We start from the raw sequence: 27,501 nt of genomic DNA on the forward strand, positions 1-27,501 counted from the left end.
TTAGAGTCCTTTAAAAATCACAGCCTTAAACTCTAAGGGCTGAGTTCATCTTGGGCTCTATACCAGTTTCTGCTGGCATAAACCCTTCAGCAAGATCCTGACAGTCTGTCACTGGGGAACTGCCACAAAAGAATGTGGCTGTAATCTCTGCTCTGCCAGAGTCATGCAGAAGGCGGAACACATACCAAAAAGTAGGCGTTACTTGATAAGAAGAGAGGTGTCTGTGTTCAGAGGATGCATTGATCCACTGCATCAGATCATCAACCTCTGCAGGCAGCACTCCTGTGTAGTCCCAGTGACAAACTATAGCACCAGCTGGAAAGTACATAAATGCATATTTAAATTTAAGCCCTTTCTCACAATATCTGAGTGGTTAAGGCACTCAACTGGGATGTGGCAGATCACCTCTGTGTCTGATGTGGAACAGGGATTTGAACCCTCATCTCCCATTTCTCAGGAGAGGTGCCCTAACCACTGCGCTGTGGGTTAGGTTTGCTCAAGCTTTCCTGTTGAAACTGTTCCACAGTATATAAATAATAAAATAGGCATTGGGCCAGAGAGAGAGTCATTCTCATTCTATAGACAGGCCATTGGTTAGATAACTGATCTAGAATCTGGGAGATCCCCGTTCAAAATCCCTGTTCCAGTGACTAAGAAGGAGCTTCCCAAAGGTCTCTGTGAATTCAGAGGATCTGCCATGGAGGAAACTATTCTGTCAGTATCTTGGTAGCTCGGTTTGTCAGTAGATCCATTGTAACCTTGCATGTTCAGGGGGTTATAAATTGAGCATAAACAAACTGTTGCAAGCTAGAGCCTTGCATATTAGATCTCAGTTGGGTGCATTGTTTTTCCTTTCCTTTTCTTTTTTTACAAATATAAATTTTGATCACTATCATGTCAAGAAAAGGTAAATTGGCTGAAACACTAATGTTAAAAAATGCAACTGTAAATGCTCTTGAAGGATGTTTTATTATGCATCTCTTTGCAAAATAGCATTTAATATGTCACATAATTGAAACAAACAAAATTCATTTTAAAATGTTCATTTTTTCTTAACGTTTTTAGGACATGAATGAGCCAGCAAGCTTTGTTCATGGAGCAGTTGAAGGCTGTAGAAACCAAGAGCTAAACAATCCTCCCTATATGCCCAGTAAGTATAGTAACTATCTTGTAGTTCCGTAAGTGACTCTATTTATTGCATCATTCACTGAGACTTCATCTGGGGCCAAAATTGTCAAACTCTGATGCCTTATTTAGTAGCTAAATAAAAGGGGCTTGATTTTTTTCAGCGATTCTGTGCATACACAACTCCTGATTGCAGTGAGGAGATGTGCTTGCTCAGGATTTCTGAAAATAAAGCCACTTTTAGTTAGGTGCCTACATAACATAGATTTAGAGGCCTAAGTGTAGGCATGTTTGGAAAAAATGTCTCCAAGCATTTTGATCAAACTGTCTGTAGATTACTTTGTTTTTCACATGAACAATGCAGTTCAGTTTCAAGTATTTAGAGAATATTTTTCCTACCTCTTACCTTTAGCAAAAGACTTGATTTAAACAATTCCATTTAAAAATCACAGAGCGTGGCTTGGGGAAAACACAGAATTCATAATAAAATAAAAATTTTCTTCATTCCACAGTTTAGAGACTTCAGGGTCATAGCTTGTACACTATTGGCTCAGTTTGTGCTAGAGCCATTGTAAAATATGGGACTTTAGCAGAGAATACCTTAACAAGTAATTATCCATGAGGATATTTTCAGAGGCACAAAAAGGTCCCTTTGAAAGTTCTTTGTGCTGTTGAAAATTTTCCTCCTAATGTTCTACTCATGTAAGACTACTATCATGTTTACTTCTTCCTTCACTGCTTCCGTACACAGTGTCTCAATATTAATTTTTGTAGTTGTCCCTAGCTTAATACTTACAGATATTTTCCCATTATTCAGGTTATATGGATGATGTGGAGAGATGCTTCTAAAGATCTGCAGCATCCTCTGAGTTAAGAGATCCTGTTCATAAAGGCTGAGAACATGAGATTATTATAGTAATTTTGTAGCTCCAAATTAGTATACAGGATTATTGGGAACAGCTAGTATTCAAAATCTAAATTGTCAGAAAATTTAGAATGGTATTCTTACAGAAAACAAAGCAAAACAAAACCCCAATGCACAGGCAGTTAAATATGGTAAACAATTTGGTATGATTTAACGATACAGATATTTAAACTTCCTTCTCATTAGGGTTGGAATCACAGTCACGTGGGTTGAATCACAAAACCTTATGCATGGAAAGCGAGCAGTTCCTGCCAGATGGAACCCCTGTTAGACACTATGATGTGCATAATCTCTATGGATGGTCACATACAAAACCTACGTATGAGTAAGTTGTTTTATTCCCCTCTCCTCTTGAGAAGCTACTCTTTTTGTTGTTCCACAATAATCCAGGCACCTCTTTACTGACAGTAATAGTTGGAAACAGTTAGCAACTGGAAATTTTTAAAAATACAACAAAGTATAAACACCGTCTCTGTAAAGTTTACAAACTTATTGGCCAAGTTTTCAAGGGCATATGCTCAATCTGATAGCTTTTCTCTGCCTGTCTGTCTTATATGTACTCAATAACTTTTGAAAGCCACATCCAATCAATTCCAAAATTTCAAGGAACATTCTAGGCATCAGTGAGAAATACCTATCAATTCTGGGGAAATTGAAAAACCAAAAGAGTGAAAATGTAGGGCACATGGAGCCCCTTTCCTCTGTTTATCAGAGCCACAGCTTCAAGCACCTCTGCAAGAGTCTGTAGACCAAAGAATGGGTTGATGACACCCATTAATGCCTTCCAGCATAACAATACCCCTATCTCATCTCTGTCTATCCTCCCAGTAGAGATTAACATGTTGACACTCTGAAAGAGTTATCTCCCAGACAGAATGAAGACAAATAATTGTGTGAGGGGAAGGGGTTTTGTGGGGGGTGAAGTGCAGGTGTGTACACATGGCCTGGAGGGGGAGAATAGGAGGCCCTGGTGTCCGTGTGGAGGGAAAACAGGAGGAAGGAGGGAATGGTGAGTTCATACAGAGCCCATGCCATGTGGCAGGGGATAATGGGAGAATAGGGGCATACAGAGCCCTGGACATGGGGTAGTGAGCAACCCTGGTATGGGGAGAAAGGGAGAATCGGGGCACATGCAGAGCTGCAGGCTCTGGGGTACTCTGGTGGAGAGGGGTAGTGAGGGAACACAGAGCCCCTGCCGGAGAGGGAGGGAATGGGGGACTCAGAGCCCCAGGCATGAGGGAGGGAGCAGAGGGAGTTGCAGGGACTCTCTTCAATAGAGAGAGATGCGAGGAAGGTACATAGGGAGCTTGTGGAATATGAATGGAAGCAAAGAGCCCCTAATGGAGGGAAGCAAGGAGCCCCTAATGTGTGCAATGAGCTCAGCCTATAGACTCTATGAAGCGTGTGACCCTCTGTTATTTTTTTACTTTGACTTAGGCAAAATATGCTTAAAATTAATGTTTTGTGTCCAGCTATTTATATCTCTGACCCACCTTATTATATTTAATTGATACTCTCTCTTTTTTGTCTGCTCTTTGTTCCTGATTTGAAAGATGAATTGTTTCAAATATATAAGGAGCATGATTGATTGGTGATGTTGAGTTTAGCGGTAACCTGGAGACTTTTCTGGCTTTAGTTGTGTCACCAGCATAATATATTATGAGCTCAGTCTTCAGAGCCACAGCAATGTTCTGACTTACTCTGGCTGGAAGAGTTTCCTAGACACTGTGCTTCAGCCCTCTCTTTAATATAGCTGCCATTTTCAGTTGCCACACTGAAATGCTCTCTTCCCACCCCAACCCTGCCATGACCATAACTTGCCTGTTTTCTTTTGTGTCCAGGATGGACTGTCCCACAGAAGGGGCTGGCATAAAGCTACTATGGCAGCTTTGCCAGGAGAAACTTCAGTTGTGCAAAGCAACTGTAAATTTGACGCAGCTGGTGCCTCTTTATAAGGGCATCCTCAGTGTGGCGACCTTGGCAAAGGTAAACAGGGTGCCCATAAGCCTGGCTATCCTCTGCTTCTGTAACAGTCTTTTGGGGGCTGTTGACAGCCAGTGTAAGTTAGATCATTCCTGTTTTAATATTAAAGTTGGGACCAGCATAGTGTTTGAAGGGGTGTAGGATCAGGGTATTGTAAATATGAGTTAAAGCCACGTTTGCATTCTTTACTCCCACACTGGGCTGACTTTCGTATCCATAGGTATATTACCAGTTGAAGGTAGCTCTATAAGGGAAGAGTGGGGGGAAATACCTAACAAATCACTGCTTGTATTCTGCATCCATTTTCAAGTCAACCCCATGCATGTGCTGAGGATGAAGAATTCACATTCATATGGCTGATTCTCTCACCACAAAAAGAAGCACAGTCTAACGTGTAATGAAGCATGCTTTGTTTTGTATTTCTCTCTTTTTCCTCTTCATAGTTTCCTTTATAGTTTTTCTCATATCTTTCTGTTTCACACATCACACTTCTGAACCTTCTTGCTTGGCAGTATGCTTTTCATCTAACATGAGGTTTACGCAAAGGGCAGACCGAAAGGATCCAGAAACAGCTTGTAAGAGCACAGTTAATGGAGTTAGAAGCTGGAAAATGTAACACATTTTTCATGCAAGTACCATACATGTTAAGGACAAATGGACTAGGTTTATGTTCTTGTCTCATGACAGTGTTTGCCTAGTGCTAATAGATGAGAAAAGAGGGAAAAGCTGTAGGCTTTCAAGAAGCTGGGATCTCTTTCCTATGAGCAGAATTTCAAGTGACACTGTTGTTGCTGACTTGCACTGTCTACTGGAAGAAACTAGTGTTCAGCCAAAGCAGGTATTGTAATAGAAAACCAAAACAAACCTCTTTCAGAACCTTATCTGAAACCTGATCACCTGTGCTTTAAACAAAATATAGTCCTTTCCTGCATACTGTACTTTTGCTGAGTGTTACATCAATGGGAAACAGTCTTACAAGTGTGTGTGTGTGTGTGTGTAGGTACTGAGTGAAAGCTGTTTATTCCTGGAAAACGTACCTGAGATATTAGGTGTACAGTAAAGTAGCTTTGTATTTCAATATGCATAATGCATAACAGGAAGTTGAAAACAAAAGATAGATAATAATAATTAGTAAAAATAGGTACGTACACAAGGTTTACAGTGTCTACGCTCTGGTCTATACTAAAAAAATTACCTGTATTCCCAAACCACATCCAGATCACTCGAGTCAGTGACCAACAACGTTAGGTCTCTTTTTTTCTCCTGGCTATTTGACAGGTTGACTTCTTTCCTACAGCTTTTTTAAAAAGCATCCAGTCATACCATTTCCTTGGACAAACCTCTCTATTGCCTTTGTGTTCTCTTTCTAATTCTGTCCAGTCCATGACAGACCTTCTCTGAAATAACTGGAGGTCTTCCAGCAGAAACCTAGGCCTACTCAAAAATCTCTCTGGGAGATGGAAAATCCATATCTCCCTATCTTAGCCAGCCTCTCACAGCAAGGTTGATGACTCACCAGACCTCTCCACCTCTCCATAGCAAGGTGGGAATGGTGCTATTCTTTCTTTTCTCTGCAGTGACCATACCTGAGACACTCTGTCTCACTGAAAAAGTTTTCTCTCCTGTCAGGTGACCTCTGAAAGGTCATCAGGGAGAGTACTGAAAGAAGTGGTACTTTCTCTATCTGAGGGAAAGGATGGCAACCAGAGCACTGTCTCTGCTCTTAGCTATGGAGGGAACCAGCTGCACCCCTAGCTTCCTCCCTCTTATCCACTCACTTCTGAAACTCCTAGGACTCTCCTTCCTTTCCACCAACTCTACAACCTCCTTACCTCCTGATAGACACCTCTCATCTGTAAAATGGGGACAACAGCACTTCTTTACCTCACAGGTATGTTGTGAGAATAAATATATTGAAGATTATGAGGCATTCAGCTACTACCATGATGAAGGTCATATGAATACCTATATAGATGGATGGTACTCTGCCACCCACTCACAGAGGTCCATAGATACCCTTCCCTGCAACAGAGGGGTTTTTTAGCGGAAAAGGAGAATCAGTCCCCCATATTGCTATGCTAGGCTACAGAGGCTTCAGGCATGCAATGAGGTTGAGAACCTCAGCATTCATTTAAAAACAAATAAATAAGTTTATAGCACTTATGGTTGCAGAGAACATATGAAACCATTAAGACTAAAAAAAGGCAAAAGATCAAATTTATTATTTTTTGTAGATATTGGGATTTTAAAATAATTATTACGTCTTTACAAAATATTGTTTTTAAGTCTAGCTTTAGTCTAGCCTTGACAGAACAGCTAAGCGGAAGATGGTAGCAAGATTTTCTCTGTGTGTGTGTTCTAGCTCTAACTACTCACTCTCTTTCTCACTCTCTCTCTCTCACGGCCAGCACAGTTTCTCCAACCGGGGATTGTGTGTCACTAGTAATACCTAGAAGAATGTCCAGCTCTTGCCTAGCCAGCTTGAAGGAGCTGGAGGAGTAGAGAACAATAAGGGAAGGGGGCGACAAGATGGCTACCACAGGGCCTTGTGTAACTCATAGTCAGTGGGTATGTCTACACTGCAACATTCCCTTCCCCAATCCTGTGGGAGTGAGTCACAAAGCCTGGGTTCCAGCCCAAATAGGAATGTCTACACTTGCTATTTTCAGCCCCATAGTGTGAGCCCAAGTCAATCAACCCAGACTCTGAGACTCTCTGCTGTGGGTTTTTTTCTGCAGAGTGGACATACCTGGTGTATGTGGTGATCTCCTCTGTACCTAATCTGCAGAGGCTATGGGTCTGTTAGAACCTTCTGCTAGTGAGTTTGGCTCTTTGTCTAAAGTTGTAGAGACTTCTGATTTTTATTTCAGGAGATCCCTGATTCAGTCTCTGACATTGACCAAGAAGGCAGCTGTCATATTTGCTAAGAGGGAATTAAAGAGGTCAGGAGCTATAGGAGGAAATAGCTGGGGACCCAAAGGAGACAAACTGAGGAGGGGGCAGTGGCAGAATGGGAGACTCTATGTGGCAGGAGCCTGTGATCCTTTTGGAGAGGTTTGCAGATTACTTTCTTTTTCAATTTGTGTCAGTCCTTCCACACTTCGGTAAGTTGTATTCACAGAAACAAGCAAATCCCTCTCACTGAAATGTGAGGCTGTTATGAGTGTATGTACTTTTAGTGTGCCAGTATTTTACTAATAGCTGAGATATATCAATATTGTCTCTAGCACAAGTGAAGATGGGAACTGAACTCATTTGGACTGACAAAAGTGAGGCCTTATAGTAAAAAGTTTGAGAACCACTGATATAGTCTACTTGTTGGACTCTTGATTGCTTTTATTCACTCCTATTTTATTGCTCAGTTACTATGATGATTGCACCAGACAGATAATACTGACTGTCCTTTTCTTTTGTTTGCACCAACCACTTAATTCGAGACAGCGTGCCCATGAGTGTGTCTTACCGAAGAGGATTCTGCTCTGATAACTGGAATCTGAAGCAGCAAAATTGTTTTGTGTCCTTTGGAATTTTTTTTCAATTGCTGAATTTAATTCTTCAAAAGAAACTCAGTGTCTTGGTTTGAGTCCAGCCGTTTCACAATCACCCTCTCAGAGCAGATGCGATTTTCAAGTCACGTTTAAAAAAAAGAGTTTATCCAAGTCTGATATTACAGAAGATTATTTTCTCATTTGCCTGGCAGAAATTAGTTGTACACAGATTCTAATGACTTCATCCATATAATTTTTATATTGTGCAACCTTAATTGCTGCCTGGCTTGAGAAGAGAAGATGGTCATGTTGCTATTCCTAATATAGTTTAATTTTAGATGCCATCAAAGGTTTTCTTGTCCCAACACATTCAGACTCAACATGCTGCATTTTCAACTGAGATATCTATTATGAGACAGCTACCAAGGCCATCTTGAGACAGTGCTCTGCATTGTAAACAAGATCAGTCAATCATGAAAGTGCTCACTCTGCTGCTCATTTACAAGACGGGACTATCCTCAGCATTTTGATCAACTGTTAAGAGAAGTAATTACCCAACAATAACCTAAGTAATTAAAGTAATTAAAATATGAAATAGCCTTTTTCTTCCAGGTATAGCTGTGATGGACTGCTTAATTATAGCACTGATATTGTTTTGGTCTTATGGTATATATCAAGCTACGGTATGTGAATTTGTTATTTTAAATGCAGGGCACTGTGTATACATTCTTGAATTAACATCCTTCACAAAAAATAAGAAATAATATTAAACAGGGAAATTAGTGAACTTTTTATGTAAATGATATGCATAAGCCTTTCTCATTAACAATTTATTTTCTCAGTTCCAAGACGAGAAATTCCTTATTATTATATGTTAATTTATTATATGTTAATTCCTTACTGAGTAATATCCTATCCTATTTTAGATAATGTCTGATCTAATGATAATATATCTAGGTTGTTTCATTTCCAATTCAATGAGCAAGCAAAGAACAGCATTTTTCTATGGGCCTTAATGACCTTAAAGCCCTTGGTAACTTTGATATTACCATAAAGAAAGAAAATATCAAGGCCACTTGAATTTTTGACTGAGTGGATGTTATATTTGGAAGTATGCCAGTGCATCACTGTCAATCAAGGCACTCACAGAATTGCTGACAGGACAGTAAGGAATTTCTGATTCTTATACTGTCAGTCAAACCAAAGTACAATTTGGAAATTGTCTGTAGACCAGTGGTTCCCAAACTTGTTCCTCGGCCCACGCCGCTTCCAGCAGCTCCCATTGGCCTGGAGCAACGAATCGCAGCCACTGGGAACTGTGATCGGCTGAACCTGTGGACACGGCAGGTAAACAAACCAGCCCGGCCCGCCAGGGGCTTTCCCTGCACAAGCGGCGGAACAAGTTTGGGAACCACTGCTCTACACGATAACTTTACACTGATGGGAATATTATCATTGCTTCTGAGTTTTAAGGATAAAATTAAATGTAGTGATTTTTTTTCTGTTTTTAAAAGGTTTACCTGAACAGCAGAAATGACAAAGATAAATGATAGTTCATTCAAACACTTCTTATACTTGAAAATATGGTCAAAACATCTATTTAAAAATCTTAAATGTTCCAAATTTATTTTCTATGCCAGCATTAAGAAGTGCCATAGTAGTACACATGGGATCAATCAGAGTCAAGAAATAATGATGCAAAGTACAATTTTCTTATCAGGAGGTTCAATATAGCTTACATATATGAACCTAATGAATGATGTTTTCTGGCCATCATTCTGGAATGGCTTCAAGTTAGACTATATCATACAGCACCTGCACAATCCAGGGGCAAAATTCTGACATTTTCTCAGGGAAAAGAATGGGACAGGGGACTGGAGCTATTTCCTGAGCATTTTGCCAGAACAGATCAGACAGACACAGGCAGGAGGACTCAGGGAGAGGATGCTTACTGCTGTTTCAGAAATTGAGAGCATTTCCTCCCCAAGGACCATCTACTTGACCCCACAAGGTGCACAGATGGATCAGGGCCCTGGCTAGCTTGACCCTTAGATAGCCGAGTTGTCTCTACTCTACCCCTAATGCTAAGGAAATGCTAGCTGCAGCATTCTTACTTGGTCTTGCGTGATACAAGATGGAAAGGTAAAGCAGAGATGATCTTGGTGCCTTTCATACTCCATATGGCAGCATCAAAATGTATTGCCCTCTGTATTGTGAAAAGGATTAGCCAAAATGTGTATTGCCCTCCGTATTGTGGAAAAAAAGTAGTCTTGCACCTCAAGAAGTTTATAGTCTCTATTCACAAAACTGGGGAAAGAAGATTAAACAGAATACTCTGTAAGAAACTTCAGGATTACAAAAGCATTTCAGCAGAATGAACCTCTATAACATATAGGCAATCAGTAATTATTTACGCTAGCGTACTGCCTGGCGTTACTTTTTCAATAATACTTTCCTAAAATGTAAGTACAAAAGTACTGACAATCACAGCCTCCCCTGTCTTAAAGATACTGTCTTAAAAATGAGTTCTTTTTATTTGTCTTCTGGTTTTTAAACCTTTGTGGTTTCACTCGGGTCACATTTTTTAAAGCTTTTCTCTGCAACCACAAGGGCTAAAAATGTACTTTTTTTTTTTTTTTTTTAAACAAAAGCAGAGATTGTCACATAAGCATTTGTTTGTCAGAATTGGGCCTTTAAGTAAAATATCAAATATCACAGTAAAATCACAAGAGTTGGCCACCGTGGTACAAATATTTATTGAATGGAGCAGCAATATTGAAGTTCATTTTTATCAAAAGATGAGAAAACTGGGGCTATAAAATCATATTCTTTGGATACCTGAGTTGTGCATTTTAAGTCACTAAGCAATAATTCCTAATATGTTACTGGTTCATGGAAGAATCTGCTGGCACATCGTTATTCAGGGATTAGAAAAATAATAGTATTATGCGTATATGTATAACACCTTTTTATTCTGAAAAACCCAAAGCACCGCACCAATGAAATTCATCCACATTTGATATGGAAAGGTGTAAGATTAATTGGTATACAGAGCAGTACACAAAACCTGGGGGGCAAGAGAGACAAAGGGCTTACCCTGATGAAAGTGACATGGGCTTATCAATGTCTGCAAAAAGCAGTCAAGATCTCTCTCTTTAAACTCACATCTAAAAGTCCTGCATAAACTGTAAATTGCATGGAACTCAGTTTCTCAATCTCTCTCTCTCTCTCTCTCTCTCTCTCTCTCTCTCTCGGATAAAGGGCTGAGCTGGCCCTTCTAGAAAGTTTAGGTATTTCAAACCTGAGTCTTAGACCCCCTAAATCATCACCAAAAAAGGCTCGAACTCTTGAAAAAAACTGAGGACAAGTATGCCTGTCCTCCACTTTACCATTGCCTCTGTCCAAGCTGTAACTATTCTATGAGTAAACAAGAGACTTTAATCTCCATTCAGCAGGACTCTCTAGGCAGTGGCCTCCAAAACAGAGTTTCCATTTACGATTTTGTAGCACTCCAATTGAAACTTTTGTTTTATGTAGTTCATAGATTCTAAGGCCAGAAGGAACTATTTTCATCATCTAGTCTGACCTACAGTATAGCACAGGACATAGAGCTTCTCCAACATAATTCCTGGAGCAGATGTTTTAGAAAAAACATCCAGTCTTGATTTAAATATTGTCAGTGATGGAAAGTCCACCACAACCCTTGGTAAATTGTATCAATGGTTAATTACTCTCACCATTACAAATTTGCGCCTTATTTCCCATCTGAATTTGTTAAGCTTCAACTTCTAGCCATTGGATCATGTTACACCTTTCTCTGTTAGATTGAATACCCATTATTATACATATGTTCCCCATTTAGGTACTTATAGATTATAGTGAAGTTAGCCCTTCTCTTTGTTAAGCTAAATTGATTAGGCTCCTTGACTATCACTATAAGGCAAGTTTTCTAATCCTTTAATCATTCTTGTTGCTCTTCTCTGAACCGTCTTATCAACGTCTTTCTTGACCTGTGAACACCAGAACTGGATATAGTATTCCAGGCGAGGACACACTAGTGCCAAATACTGAGGTAAAATAGCCTCTCTACACCTACTTGAGTTTCCTCTGTTTATGCATCCCAGGATTGCATTTGTTTTTTTTTGGACGCAGCCTCATACTGGGAGCTTGTGTTCAGCTGATTATCCACCTCAGCCCCAAATCTTTTTCAGAGTCAGTGCTTCCCAGGATAAAGTCCCCCATTGTGTAAGTATGGCCTACATTCTTTGTTCCTAGATGTATACATTTATATTTAGCTGTATTAAAACACGTGTTGTTTGCTTTTGCTCAGTTTTCCAAGTAATCTAGATCGCTCTGAATCAGTGATCTTTTCTCATCATTATTTACTACTCCCCCAATTTTTATGTCAGCTGCAAACTTTTCCCAGGTCATTGATGAAAAAGTCAAAACAGTGTAGAGTCAAGAAACAATTCCTGCAGAACTTCACTGGAAACAGATGTGCTTAATGACAATTCCCTATTGACAGTTACATTTTGAGACCCATCAATTTGCCAGTTTTTAATCCATTTAATGTGTGCTATGTTAATTTTATATTGTTCTAGTTTTTCAATCAAAATGTTATGCAGTACCAAGTTAAATGCCTACAGAAGTCTAAGGCTATTATGTTAAGACGGTTACCTTTATCAACCGAACTTGTAATCTCATCAAAAAAAGATGTTACATTGGTTTGATAGGATCTATTTTCCAAAAACCCATGGTGGTTTGCATTAATTACGTAACCCTCATTTAGTTCTTCATTAATCAAGACCTGTATCAGCCACTCCATTATCTTACCTGGGACTGATGTCAGGCTGAAAGTCCTATGATTACCCAGGTCATCATGTCTACCCTTCTTAAATATTAGCACATTAGCTTTCTTCCAGTCTTCTGGAACTTCCCCACTGCTCCAAGGCTTATTACAAATCAGCAATAATGGTCCAATAGTCCTCAGCCATCTCTTTTAAAACTCTTGAATACAAGTGATCTGGACCTGTTGATTTAAAACTACCTAATTTTAGTAGCTTCCGTTGAACATCCTCTAGAGCAGCGGTTCTTAACCTTTACTGCAGCCTGTACCCCTTTGGTTCTCAAAATATGTTCTCGCACCCCTTATCAAAAATCATTGAAGTAGGTCAGTTCTTTAAACTTAGATATGTTTATAATCATTAAAAATGTATAATGTTAATAAATACGTAGGTTTGATGAAACAAAGTAGTTGTACTTACGTGCCTGTGCTTAATTTGTGTTTTTGATTATTTACCTTCTAAAAAAATCTGGCATGTCTCGCACCCCCAGAAAGGAAACCTAGAGGTTCTCTAGGTATACTAGTGGAATGGAAAGAGTGTTATCATCACCATACGATGACACTTCCCCAAATATAGAACAGATATATTAATGGATATTTCTGCCTTTTCTGCATTACTATTAATAATTCTACCATGTCCATCTAGTAATGACCAATGCCATTTTCAGTGTTCTTTTTGTTCCTAATATATTTAAAATACTCCCTATTGTCCTTAGCTTTGCTGGCTATAAATTTGTCCTTGTATCCATTGGCTTCTCCTTATCAGTTTTCTACAGTTTCTGATTTCTGATTTATATTAATCATTATCCGCTTCGCCTTCCATTTTTTATGTATTACTGTTTTTTTTTGTTTGTTTTGTTTTGTTTTAACAGCTGCTTTCACTTCCCCTCTAAACCATTTTTTAAAACCAGCACAGCCTTATTCCTCAGTTGTGGGATTGTTACTTTTTAAGCATCTGGTAAGGTGTTCTTAAGTGATTCCCAATTATTATTCACATTTTTCTGATGAAATTCCCCCCCCCCAGCTGATTCGACTCATAATATCCCCCCCCCCCCAGCTTTCTGAAATTGGCACATTAAAGCACCAAGCAGATATATTAGTAGTCTGAGAGACTGCTGAATTGGAATTAATTTGCAAACTGGACACCATTATTTTAGGCTAGAATAAAGACTGGGAGTGGATGTGTCATTACACAAAGTAAAACTATTTCCCCATGTTAATTTCCCCCCTCTACTGTTCCTCACACGTTCTTGTCAACTGCTGGAAATGGCCCACCTTGATTATCACTACAAAAGGTTGTTTTTTTGTTTTTGTTTTTCCCTCTTTCCTGCTGGTAATAACTCACCTTACCTGATCACTCTCATTACAGTGTGTATGGTAACACCCATTGTTTCATGTTCTCTGTGTATATAAAATCTCCCCAATGTATTTTCCACTGCATGCATCTGATGAATTGAGCTGTAGCTCATGAAAGCTTATGCTCAAATAAATTGGTTAGTCTCTAAGGTGCCACAAGTCCTCCTTTTCTTTTTGTGGATACAGACTAACACGGCTGCTACTCTGAAACCTGCCCTTAAAAAACAAAGCCTTTAAAAGTAAAATGTAATAGCCAGTCATAGACTTTCAGGTTAAATTAGATTTTTGTTACATCACATATAACTGATGTTCAGGTGTGTATCGGTGTCAATCTTGCAAGGTACTGAGGATTCTCAACCTAATCCATCAAGGCAATTAAGCACACACTTAACTTTACACATTTTAGTCCCATAAAGAAATTTTCTTGACATACACTTTATGTTTACAGCATTATGTGCAATTTCCAAGTCACTCTACAAATAGAGTAACACAAGCAGAGTATGAAAGTGTCTGATAATACATGACAAAGAAGTAGAAGATACTGGAAAACTTACTGTTTATCTTGGAAGAAATAATTACAATGCATTAGTCTAGTTTAATTACTATGGTAATTTAAGTGACTTGTGTGTTTTTACTGTAATTATAATGTCACTAAAGCTGTAAATTCTGCAGAAGAAAAAAAATAAACAGTGCCTTATTGAAGCAGCTGTTCAGGCTATTATTGTGCAGATAGCATTAGAAAGCAATGTGATTTAATCAGAGTAGCTTTAAAACTAGTAGTTTATTATTTTTGTATAATGATTCACAGTATGTGTTTGTTCACATTGTTACGTAGGATCATAGGAATTGTCCAAGGAGGTCAGACCAGTGTCCCAACTACTCTATCAGAACAGAGGCCAATTTCTGAGACTTCAGAGGAATATTCAAAATGGACAGTTATGCAATAACCAACCCGGAGGGGAAATTTCTTCCTAACCTTGTCAGCTAGTAATTGGTTTGCCCTAATGCATTTGTGTTTAACATTGCAGCTGCTTGGGCTCTGTGATATCTTGCGGTAATGATCATAGGTTTTAATGCATTGAGAGGAAGGAGGCAGGATTGGACAGGCTGCCTCTGCTGGACAAGATGCAGGCACCCTCTTAACAGCCCAGGCTGGGCAGGGTCACCTCAGCCCACCTCTCCCAGCTGGAAAGGAGGCAGGCAAGATTGAAAAAACTAGATCCTGGGGCTAGCAGCCCTCCTTGCCCATCTGAATGAGGGGAGTTGTCTTTCAGTTTCCTTAATGAGTGATTTTTGTCAAAAGCTTATTGAAAATCTGTCTTTTATCCATTTTTAAACCCACCAAAGAATTTTAGTGGAGTGGATTGCAGAGGCACAAGACTTTCTTTGACAGAAGTGTAGCCACTTTTCAGCCTGAGTGGCTAGTAAAATTTCAGGGCCCTGGGTATATTCCAGTTGGAAGTGGAAATTGATGGAGTCTCGTATTCTCTTTGATGCAATCTTGATTATTTTAAAAGTATGTATGAAGTTCTGCCTCTCCAAACACGGGAGGAAAAGAACAGTTTCTTAGCTCACAGCCCCAAGACTCTTTAGCCAACAAACCCAAAAGCTATCTCTAGCTTTTTCAGGGTGACATTGTACTCACAGGCTACTTCTTGGCTTTCTTGCATTTTGCCTCTGTCTTTCTTTCTGTTCTTGTCTGTTGTTAGTTTGTGTTTTCTCTCACCCACCTACCACCACCCCCCATCATGGATCAACGCCCAGCGGAGCCCCTGCCCGTTGTGCTAGTTTCTAGGTGGAAGCTAATCGGCTTTGTTTTAGGTGTGACAGCTTAACTGTCTCTTAGAACTGTCTTAAATAAAGGGTCTGTGCACAGTGCACACATTAGTTTGAACAAGGTTTTAACTCAGTCCACAACAATGTTTCACCCAGTTCTTGTCCTGATGTCATGTTTGTCTGCGAATGTTTTCAAAGTTGTCTTTAATTGTTTCCAGTTCACCTAATACTAGGTCGCTGGTATGTATTTCTGTAGGGACCGTGCATCACCTCATGCATTCAATCTTACAGATATTCACAAGATTTTCTTCCCTCCAATTCTCCTGAATTCTAGCTGGTTTTAATGTGAAATTCCATATTCTAGCGTCCTCTCTTTTGGCATTTACATTTCTGACTGTACCTTAGCTTTATTTGCACTTGATTTTCAGTTTTTAAATGTGCACAAGTTCATCAGTCTGAATCATAATATATTCCAGTGCAAACGTGAAGCCTTATAACTTCTGAAAACATTATTTTAATCTGGTTCTTATATTTATTCATAATACCAGTAACTACATGGTTTTAACTTAGATATCAAAATATAAGAAAATACTTTTATTTTCAAAGGAAACCTTATGTAATATTTTTTTTATTAGAACAGTTTCTTCCACATCTAATTTACTATTCTTTGTATTTTCAATGTTAGTGCTTTACAGAGCACCACTAGTGAACGTGGAATTGTTGTCACTCGTTCAACGTATCCCTCTAGTGGAAAATGGGCTGGACACTGGCTTGGCGATAACACCGCAGCTTGGGATCAACTTTATAAATCTATAATTGGTATGTGGAAGCAATAGGATTTACAGTCAATTGATCCTATGCAGTAACTTACTTCTGGACACGTTTGTCTTTTACTTGCTTTTATTAGGCTTAGATCAGAAGAAATTTAATTGTAGGCAATACAAGCTGCTCAATTTAACAATCACCATTCGTGTTTTAATTGCTTGTTTTTTAACCTTCTCTTAATGGGTGCTAAGCAACTCTTTAGAATTGATGTGCTTACAAAATAGACATTGGGCTTGATCCTGGAGGTTGTTGAATGCTATCAACTCCCACTGAAGTCAACTTCCCTTTCCCCCACAAAATGCCCACCCATTACTTTTAGCCTTTCCCTGTTGACCCCTGGTCCTAGTGATTCTTTCTTTCTCTCCCGCTCCTGGCCCAGCTGCCTTTATATGCTCCTGCTGAGCCTGCTGCCAGCATATCCTGCAGGGGGAAGAAGAACAATATGTCAGAGAAACTACAGAAATATATTTATTTTCATTCCTTTCTGCTAAATGAATGCTGTTGCAGGTGGCTATTAGAATACCAAAGAAAATAGCAGTAAATAAAGTCACCTTACTTTTCTTGCAGGTATGATGGAATTCAGCCTTTTTGGAATATCCTATGTAAGTTAGTGTTGTTACTACACATTTAAAACATCATTACCTAAGTGCAATAATCTACAGCATTAAAATTTATTCTTTTAAACCTTTCAGACTGGAGCAGATATTTGTGGCTTCTTCAATGATGCAGAGTATTACATGTGTGCCCGTTGGATGCAGCTGGGAGCATTTTACCCATTTTCCAGAAATCATAATACCATAGGCACGAAGGTGGGTCATAGATTATTTTTATTATTTACTGTACATCAGTAATGTGCTTGGGCTACATAAGATATGAACAGCCCCAAACTTGAAGAGTTCACAAGCTAAAGAAAACAGATACAAAGTAGGGAGGACACACTGTGAAAAGAATGCTTTTTTTTAAATGTTGTCATCATTATTAACTCACTTATCAGAGGAGAAATAGTTCTAGCTAATGCTAGTATTTACATTCTGTGCACCGGTGCATTTCATTTTCAAAATGTGTTATATGGGAAGTTGAAGCTAGACAAATTCAAACTGGAAATAAGGTGCACTTTTTAAACAATGAATGTAATTAACCATTGGAACAACTTACCAAGTGGTGTGATGGATTGTCTATCACAGGCAATTTTAAAACCAAGATTAGATTTCCTCTCCTCCCCACCCCACCCCAAAGATATGCTTAGTTCAGAGGAATTAATATGAGGAAGTCCTAATGTCTGAGTTATACAGGATGGCAGACTACAATAGTCTCTTTTGGCCTCGCAGATTCCATGGTATTCTCTGATATGGCCTCTTGTCCCACTTTTGGTTCCTGTTTACTCCTGTGACCATTCATGAAGCTGTTAAACCCATATTTTGGGTGTGGTTTGCATCAAGATTCAACTAGGAAAAATTAAGTCTATTTGAACATAAACCTTCTGGAAATTCATGTTTTGCAGACTGGTTCTGACACAAAATATTTGTGACCTAGCTTTCAACTGATCTTGGAAAATTTTGTGCCTTAGTTAATTTAGTTCTCTTTTTCTCCCTCCCAGTGTTGGCCCACCAAAACCTAGTGACTCAGGCAACCAGTACATTGGTATTTAATGTTAGCTACACTGAGTCATTGCTGTGAGGATACAGACTCTTAATTACACATAGGGTGACCAGATAGCAAGTGTGAAAATTGGGATGGGGTGGAAGTAATAGACGCCTATATAAAACAAAGCCCCAAATATTGGGACTGTCTCTATAAAATCAGGACATCTGGTCACCCTAATTACACATGAAACTTGTTTCACTGTGACTGATATAGAGCAATGTAAATGGTACTCTCATGTGCCAGCTGGGGCTACTGAGCTCATAGTGATTGATCCCCAGGGCTAGTATATGGTGTTTACACGGTCACCTTTCATGGGGCATTTGCCAAGAACTGTCGCTGGGTCCCCTGGGTGCTGCCTTGGCAGAGCTGCACAGTGGATGTGCCCATCCTGGCTCCCTAGACATGCTCTAAGTTGCTGCAGCTGTGGGAGTCCTTTGTGCGCGGCGTCACTGCCCACTGCATGCAGGTTTTACACCATTAAAGGGCCTGCATCCTGATTTATGACAGTGAAGCCAGCATATTCTAGGATTGAAGCAAGCTCATACATTTTTTTTACTTGCATGCCTTTAAAACAAAATCTGCACCTACAATGCTCAAGTAAGGTTTTTGTTTGGTTTGTTTTTTTCCTCTCTAAAGTATACTTAATGCAGTAAGAATGACCTTTGTGTTCTCCTCCCCTAATAGTTCACAATTAGAGGACAAATCAGAACATGGAATAGTTTAATAAGATTGTAGAGGGAGAGTACAAATTTATTCTACTTTGCATATTCTGCCTCCATCTGCTACTGTTGTTAAAGAATAAAAAAAAATAATTGTGTAACTGTCAGACTGTTTTAGCTAAGGAACGTACTGCGGAAAGCTGTAAAACAAGATAAGTGGGAAAACAAAAAATAGAAACAGTACTTATGTCCTAGTTAGAGCTTCAGGTCTAGCAGAGTCGAGCTATTTATATGGCATATATCTAATGGATTAAAGTCTCCTTTTTAAAAACAGTGTGCTTTATCTTGCAGCAGCACACCTTTCAATAGGCCTTTTAAAACCTTTAAAAATGCAGATTCAGGGTTATCATGTTGCTTCCATTCTTACCCAAGATATTTGCCAAGGTATTGTTCAGTACATTTAATAAAGATTGAAAGTGCTCCCTGACATCACCCATTAGTGCTCTTTTTACTTTTTGAAAGTCCTGAGTGCTGCCCTGGAGGAAAGAAGGATAATAAATTATGTACAACACAATGTGTCATACATTCAGGGGAGTTTGTATTAAATTCCCCCCCCCCCTCCTCTGTCCCCATGCCCTCACTAGGGTTTTCAAGCTTTTCTTCTAAGCTCCTCTAGTTAGGGCCCACAGTGACACCTACTGTTATTTAATGTCACTTTGTCCTTAGGAGAGAAAAGCACTGCATTTTAGGGAGAAAAAGAGTTTACATTACCTAGTCCCAGAAAGACCTTTTCAGCTAGGAATAGTTCATTATGTGGACTTTGATTCATGTGTTCAATTATTGATGCTACTACCACACAGCTGATAGGAATTTACAGTAAAAGTATAATATAAAGAAGATAGGAAACATGCATATTAGTCCCTATGTAAATATTACCAATTGTCTCAACTATCTTATTACTTCAATTTTTAAAAAAATGCTAGGCTTAAGTCAGGGAAATAGCTACAAAAGGTAAGGCTGTGAAAAATCCTTTAATATTACTCTTTGGCAGAGAACTGTTCAACCAAATGTCAAGTTGGTGGCAAGTTATTAATATTAGTTATTAATTTAGTTATTAATATTAGTTATTAATTTATTAATTTAGAGCTCCCTCCAAAAAAAGAGTTGCCAATGGAAATGTTCATGGAATCAAAAATATAGCCATTCTCTCAGGTTATAAAACAATAAAATACTACCAATATCATTGTAAGTGGCTGTGAAATAGATGCTTTTATTCATAATTGTGGGTTTGGTGCAAAAGCTGGATTTGAATCAATATAGATATAACCAGAGGTTATAATAATTATAATTTAAATGTAATAAATTCCATGAAGAATCAGTTTCTCTCACTTCCTTGTGAAGGTCACTGCAATCACTGCCATCATCTAGGGCCAAACTTTCCAGCTGGCAGCTGAACAGTGTATGTTCCCTGTGTATGTTCCCCAAATGCATATACATGTGTAAACAGGAACTTGCATGTGCAAATCAGGTAGGCAAGCATGCATTATTTAGGATTTTCAGGAAGTGCTAACGTACCGTGGAGGATCAGGTCCATAATGTGCTTCTAAAATTACATAAATGAATAATTAAAAACAAGGAAGAAAGGTGAAAAGGGGCATGAGAGAGATTCTGCAGTTGAGTAACAGTTTCTTTCCATTTTTAGAGGCAAGATCCTGTGGCCTTTGATGAACAATTTGAAAATATTTCCAGAGATGTACTCAATATAAGATACACACTGTTACCCTATCTGTACACTTTAATGTATGAAGCCCACGTTCATGGTAGCACAGTAGTGCGTCCTGTCCTCCATGAGTAAGTATGACAACAGTTTGTTTTTTAACTTAAACTCATGAGTTTTCCTGAAATTAGCTCAAAGTGTACTCTTCTGCTTTTTTTTTTTTTTTTAAATAAGAATGTTTATTCTAGTATTTAGGGATATTTGGTTCCCTTTCTTTTTTCGAGAGGGCAACCTGGTGGCATGTAATCCCACATCTTCAGGGGTAGCTTGAAGGTACTAAGTTCCCTCTCAGTTCCTATTGAAGGTGTCAGCAACTCATAGGCTTGGGTCCATTTCTTGTTTTTACAACCCTCCCTGGACTCTCGTGTATCTCATTGACCGTTATCTGTTCCTCTTCCTACTCCTTGTCTATAGTGATTTCCCTCTCTCTCTCTTCATACCATCTCACAATTAGGTGCTACTATAATTCTGCTACTGGCGGAGTCCTCTTCTACATATCTCCGACCACTTTTAATAGTTTTCCTGTTCCTTTCCTTCTCATGGACTCTGTCTTAATTCAAATCCTAGCTCCGTGAGTCAGGCAAGAACCCATTATATGGCTCTATGCAAAACTCTACATTTATGTCTCTGTGTAATGTGTTTCCCAGTTTTAGGGGTTAGTCTTTACTGAGTAGATGGGAGTGCTGTCTGTTTTAGAGGGTGGACACATGTAGTCCAAAATGTGTCAGAATGGTTAGTGATATTGGATAACTCAGTTTTGGATGCTCAGCTTGAGAAACCTTAAGTTTTCAAAGAGTGTGCGCTCAGCCCTTTCTGAAAATCAGGTCATTTAAGGTATCTCAAGTTAGATATCTGAACGCTGAAGTCTGGTGTCTACAACCAAAGTTACACCAGTTTAACAAAAGATGTGATTTTTAAACTGATTTTGCTTATCTGGTACAACTGTCTGTGTGGATAATCTTAAATTGATTAAAATCCGTAGTATTCACCTTTTAAGTTTACAGGTGCAGACTAACTCAATATGAGTTTCAAACTGACATAAGTGTGACCACACAGTGATTTGCCTGATTTGACTAAATTCTTTTAAAAACTAATTTAGGTTAAAATGTGTGCAGTCAAGTGACTGTATTCTCCTGAAAATCATGGCCATGATTATTAAAAATGATCATCAAATTGACCAATGGCAGGAAGATTGTACCAGAAGCTGGTTGATTGTTCTTTTCCCCCAACCACCTCTGATACTACTATTGTTCTTGTTGCATTTGTTCTGAAAACAGAATAGAGAAAAATTAAAAACAAAATAAAGATCACATTCTGTATTGTAAATTATCAATGGTTTATAAAGGGTTAATAGATTTATAATATGCTACAGATATGAGTTCTATATCTTATCATTTGTTATATGCACATCAATAGAAGGTGTTATAGATGATTTTAAACAACCTATTGACCTGTTGGACTGTGCATATATCTATAACAATTGATTTACCATTTATTAATCATTCTTTAACCCTTTATTAACCATAATTGGTATGAATTGTGTGACCAAAAACCCTTTACATTAAAGTAAATGGTGATTGACTTAACTGTTCAGCTCCAGGATTTCCTTCCTGAGGCACTGTATCTTCTGGACATTTGACTGGGGATGGTGCTGCTCTGCTCTAAAAGTTGCAATCCAGCTCAAAATATCGCAAAATATTTTTTCTGGATTCAGAAACTTAGCATTATGGACTGAGAGACATGAACTATGTAATTATTGCAGTGTAATTATGTTTAAAGTATAGGACTTCCCTTGAGTTTTCAGATGTGAGTACATTTTGATTTTTGAAGGGTGGGGAAAAATAAGGAGATTGATCATTTTGTAGCTTTCAGCCTTAACTGACAGTAATATACTCTCTCCTTAACACTGGATTTTCAGCATCTATCAGAATAGATTAGTGAAGTTATCCATTCTCTTGCTTCAGCATTAATTTCTGTCAAACACTTTATTATAGTTCTGTGGAATAATCACAATGAGGAAATTGAGTCACTGTTTCTCCTTTTACAAACCTTCCAATCCCAGCATTAAAAAATGTATTATAGGAATCATTTCCAAGTTTAGCAATAGATTTAGCTGGTTTGCTTCAGAATTTGTAGATACTTGGTTCTTACCATTTCTTTGGCCTCAAGATAAATGAATGTTTTCATTGGTGTCCTTTAGAGATGGTAAAATAGACTGAATACAATAACAACTGATCTAAATCTTATTGTCAAAATCAAACTGCATCCCAACTTTGTAAAGGTTTAAAAATATTAGGGCTAGACTGTGACCACGTTATTCCCTTTGATGACTATAACTCACTTGAGTAACTCATTGACTGCAGTGGGGCAATTTATGTAAGCAGTTGTACAACAACGTGAGGAAGAGATTCTCAGTCTGGCCCTTAGATAATATTACTATTATTGTGTTAAAAATGAAAGTGACTAGAAACCAACCTTTTTAGTTTCATGATCTAAACTACAACCTATATGAATAGTGGTACCTTACACTTCTATAATGTCTTTCATTGGGGATCTGTTAACCCTTGGCATATATGAATTGATCACATGAATAAGGAAAAGTAAATTAGATGTTTAAAATTGCTCATTTTTTAATAATCTGAGTTATTAAAAGAAGTAACATAAATAAGGTTGGGATGTGTGTGGTGGGGATAGATTAAATTTTTAACCACCAGTGTACTTTAAGAAGGAAACTCTCTTGAAAAGATTAATATCATATATGTAGTAATGATTTTACTGCTTTAAGGTTTGTGGAAGACAAAAAAACATGGGATGTATACAAACAATTTCTGTGGGGACCTGCGCTGCTCATTAGCCCTGTACTGGAGGTAAGAATTTAGATATTTAGTTATATATGAGAGTACTTTTAGATATACTTTTTTTTTTCTTTTTTTTTTTTTTGCTTTCAAGAAGATAACATGTATGTGTTTCAATTCCAGAATGCTACATCAGTGTTGGCTTATATACCCAATGCACGCTGGTATGATTATTACACAGTAAGTAACATAAATGTTTTCTATTGATATTCTAACTAATAGTAAGAACTGTTAGCAGAATAATCTGCCAAAGGTGGTGGTGGAATTCCTCACTTTGTGTGTTTAAATACAACTTTACACTATACTTTGTTTATATTTTTCATGCAAACTACATCCCCAAGTGTTTTTATAGACTTAAGAGGTACAAGAAGGTGAGAGAATTAAATGGAAGAAAAACATCTAGCCAATAACAAAGAGAGGAGTACGAAGGTTGTGAAAATTGGCAAGAGATATAGACCTTAACATCAGCAGCAGAATTACAGTAACACATAGTTGTGAAATGGTTGTTAAATGGTGTGGAATGAGAGAGGGGAGGCCACTGATAGCTGAAGAGGAGCAGGAAGGGAAATAGATATTGACAAGGTGCTTGGGATAGGATATGGAGGCTTTTAAAACCAAGGTTTTGTTGGGAAATGACATAATTTTGGAAATGAAGCTCTAGACCTTGGATCCAATCCAGTAAGCCACTGAGCATCAATAGGAATTGAGGGTACTTGTCACCGTCAAGCTGCCCCTGTAGATGTCAAGATAGGAGTGGGGATTACAAGCCACCAGGTTCCCCCATAGAGAGATAACAGAACTTGTGTGCACAGTTAGGAAGGCTCTGGTCTGACCTGAATTTTCTCTCCGATTCTTCCAAACTATTCACCCAGATTTGCAAACCTGGTCAAAAAGTTCACACTAATATGGTGTGTTAGCATAGTGTAACTTAACTTTGTTACAAAATTTTCACCCAACGCCTACTTATGAGTGAGCTAAAAGGTCAGGTGTTTGAAAGTCACAAACATGTTACATTCTCAAACACCTTTTGCCCCAAAATACTTCTGTTGATTTTTAATCCCTGAGTTATTCTATCTGAGGTCTTTGGCAAGAGAGCAGAAGTGGGGCAGCTTTAGCTGCATCTGCCTTCTGCAGAGGCAGGAAAAGACTGGGAAGAAAGAAGATGGAGAGACAAATAGGCGGTAAAAAAGGCACCAAAATTGCAATTACTTTGTGGTTTAGCTCCTTGATCTGTGCCCCACTTTGTTGCACTTGAAAGTCCACTATTCTCAAATTTTTATTCCATATTTTGAAGAACATGGAAATGACAGCCCTATTTATACATTTAAATCAATATTTCTGTGGCAAAAAGTAATTAACATATTTAGGATCTCCTTCCTTGTTCATTTACATTAGTATGAATTAGAAGTAACTCAGTTGAAATCAATTTTTTTTTATAGGAGGAATATATTGGTTTCAAGGGACAGTCCTATAACCTATCAGCTCCTCTTGAACATATCAACCTTCATATCCGCGGAGGTTACATCATCCCATGGCAGGACCCTGCTAATAATACCTTTTACAGGTACTATGAAATTAACTGGAAAAGTTAAAACTGGTTTATTTTATTTTAATGGGAGCTCTTTGAAAGCTGCTTAGTGGTTTGGAACATTAAAGACCCAGTTAAAATGGCCTAGAGGACAGATTGCAGGTGAGGTATGAGATGAATTCGATTGATCATATGGTTGATGAAAATGAGAGAAACAGAGGTGGGGAGAGAGAGCCAATCTAGTCCAAGGATGTTTCTATATAGCTTAAATAGTTATGACTCTGGAGAAATAGACAAATAGTAATGTGTTTGCTGACAAATTTTTTTTTTTTTGGTAGCCGACAAAACTCAATGGGACTTACTGTTGCTTTAGATGATAATGGGTTCGCTCAAGGTCAGCTTTACTGGGATGATGGGAAGAGCATTGGTAAGTTTTAATAGTAAATTGAAGTGAGAAGATTTACTTACATCAAGAGTAAAGTTTCCTAAATTGCATAAAGTTTTTTTCCTTCTACAGTTTTTAGGTTTGAATGTATAAAATGTCATTTTTATAAAGTATTTGATGTGCAAACACTTGTAGATACGTGTATTTCAGTATATGCAAGAAATTTGCAAACACTTATACATGTGCATAGTACTGTTGTATTCAATGGGACTATACATGTGAATATATGTACCTCTATGATTAACTCTATGAACATAGTAAATAGTTCCTATACATGTGTTTGCAGGATCTTAGTCATAACTAAGATCCTGATAATGCTGTCCTATTAACCATGCATATGTGGATACCTGAACCTGCTCAGAGCCCCACTGAAGTTAGGGAACTCCATATGAGCACGGGGGTCTCTCCCATATGTATGCTATACATTTCAGGATCAGGGCCCACAGCTGGAAAGCTCTAAAGAACAGTGTTTGAAAAACAAAAAGTCAAGTTAAACCCATAGAACAGTACAATAATATTGATTTGTCTCAGTAAAGTCCTATAACATTATTGCTTTCAGAATTCAAATTTTTTACACCTTAACTTATGCCATTAGACTTAGTTTAGTATGTGTAATAAGAGAGATCATGCTATTTCCTCAGAATTTTGCAAAATCTATGGTAAATATAACCATGTGAGTTAAGAATGAAGTGAGAAGTCTGAATTGATTTTCCTAGTGTTAGTAAATTTTAAAAATATATCCATCATATCAGGTGTGTACCACACACTATGCACAATAAGTCTCCTCTGAGCTTTCAATTGCTCCTTTGGCATCCTTAACAATCTCAGTAGAAGTGCGCAGGGTGCTGTCAGCATGCTGTGAGGTGCACTGAAGTATGCCAAGCTTTGAGTGACTCGGATTTGGAACTATTTACTATGTTCATAGAGTTAATCATAGCTTAATTAAATTAAACTAGCTTGCAAGGTGCACTTCAACCATCTCTCAGTGATCTGTTTTTCAGAAATCAGGAAGTTGCACTGACTCTGGTTATCTGCATTACCGTGTGGTAGTTTAGATCCCAATCTGAGGCTTATAGAGAAAATAGACACTGTTGTTTTCAAAAGAGACATTCCTATCCATCATGGTAACGTGTAAATGGATAGTGAATAAAGTAGGAGGTGGGGAATTGCTGATGTGCCTCGAAGGAGGCTCACAAATCCTTAAATCTCTGTCTGAAGCATTAGGAGCAGTCCTCCCCTGACATTTGGGAGATGACTGAGAAACAGGAGCCTATGTACTGATTCTCAGAGAGTTGTTAGCTTTACCTGTGATTTGAGGTCTCCAACTCCACAGCATGAGACTTATCAAAGGGAACATTAACGCTGATATGCAAAAGTCTTTTACAAAATATAGGGAGAAATAAGAAGCTGATTGACGCTCAGTCAAATATGAATTTACTGACCTGACCCTGTGCATACTAAACTTCTTTCCCTCTGTCAAATGGGGTGGATAGAAATTTGGAACTTTCATTACATAACTTTGCCCCACCCAAACATGGAATAAATAGTCTTCCCCACAACTTTTTTTTAATTCTTATTGCTTATTGCAAATAGATTCTTCCTTTCAGTGCCCATCCTTCAGACACACTCTTCCCCTGGCCCCAATAGCCTTTTTCCCAGCACTTGCTTTGTTTCTCACTGAGTCACAGTTCTGTGTGATCCCCTCCAATCACCAGGCCCAGATCCAAAGGGTCCAAGAATCCTCTTCAGGTCTTAATCCAGGAAAGTACCAGAAGCATGTATGTCACTATAACTATATGAGTAGTCCCATTGAAGCCAGGTACTTAATCCAGCCTCAGTCTTCCCTTGCCCTTACTGCTAATAATTAAGGCTAAGATTTTGTCACAGATATTTTTAGTAAAAGTAACAGACAGATCACAGGCAAAACAGAAAAAGTAATAGAAGCCATGACCTGTCCATAACTTTTACTAAAATACCCCTGACAAAATGGGGATCTGTGGAACCCCACAGTACTTCAAGTGGGGCAGCTGTAGGGACTAGGAGCTGCCTGTAGCAGCTGGGGCTGTGGGGTATCCCTGCTGCCTGCAGCTCCAGGCATCTTCTGTGGGGGCTGGGAGCTCAGGGTTCCCCTCCACCCATGGGGGCCAGGAGTTTGGGTTCCTCTGCAGTACCCCGGAGCTGCCCTCCACCTCCTGCAGCTGCAGCAGCCAGGAGCGCGGGGGTTACCTGTCAGGAGCTGAAAGGGTTCCCCCGCTGCCCCCGGCAGCAGGGA

At 38.6% G+C, this 27,501-nt stretch overlaps 1 protein-coding gene across 2 annotated transcripts in view; it reads left to right on the plus strand.

Annotated features, from left to right (window-relative positions):
* The window catches only part of SI (sucrase-isomaltase), a 152,656-nt gene that overhangs the window by 80,145 nt on the left and 45,010 nt on the right, over nt 1-27,501 (plus strand). For both annotated transcript variants that reach the window (XM_073359491.2, XM_073359490.2), the window contains exons 36-45: nt 1,066-1,150; nt 2,237-2,375; nt 16,182-16,315; nt 16,889-16,923; nt 17,014-17,130; nt 20,327-20,475; nt 23,187-23,268; nt 23,380-23,436; nt 24,696-24,820; nt 25,123-25,211. In XM_073359491.2, the coding sequence (XP_073215592.2) occupies nt 1,066-1,150; nt 2,237-2,375; nt 16,182-16,315; nt 16,889-16,923; nt 17,014-17,130; nt 20,327-20,475; nt 23,187-23,268; nt 23,380-23,436; nt 24,696-24,820; nt 25,123-25,211 (1,012 nt within the window). The remainder of the gene's footprint in view (nt 1-1,065; nt 1,151-2,236; nt 2,376-16,181; nt 16,316-16,888; nt 16,924-17,013; nt 17,131-20,326; nt 20,476-23,186; nt 23,269-23,379; nt 23,437-24,695; nt 24,821-25,122; nt 25,212-27,501) is intronic.

Source organism: Lepidochelys kempii, chromosome 9, assembly GCF_965140285.1.
Source record: "Lepidochelys kempii isolate rLepKem1 chromosome 9, rLepKem1.hap1, whole genome shotgun sequence".
NCBI classification, from domain to species: Eukaryota; Metazoa; Chordata; order Testudines; family Cheloniidae; genus Lepidochelys; species Lepidochelys kempii.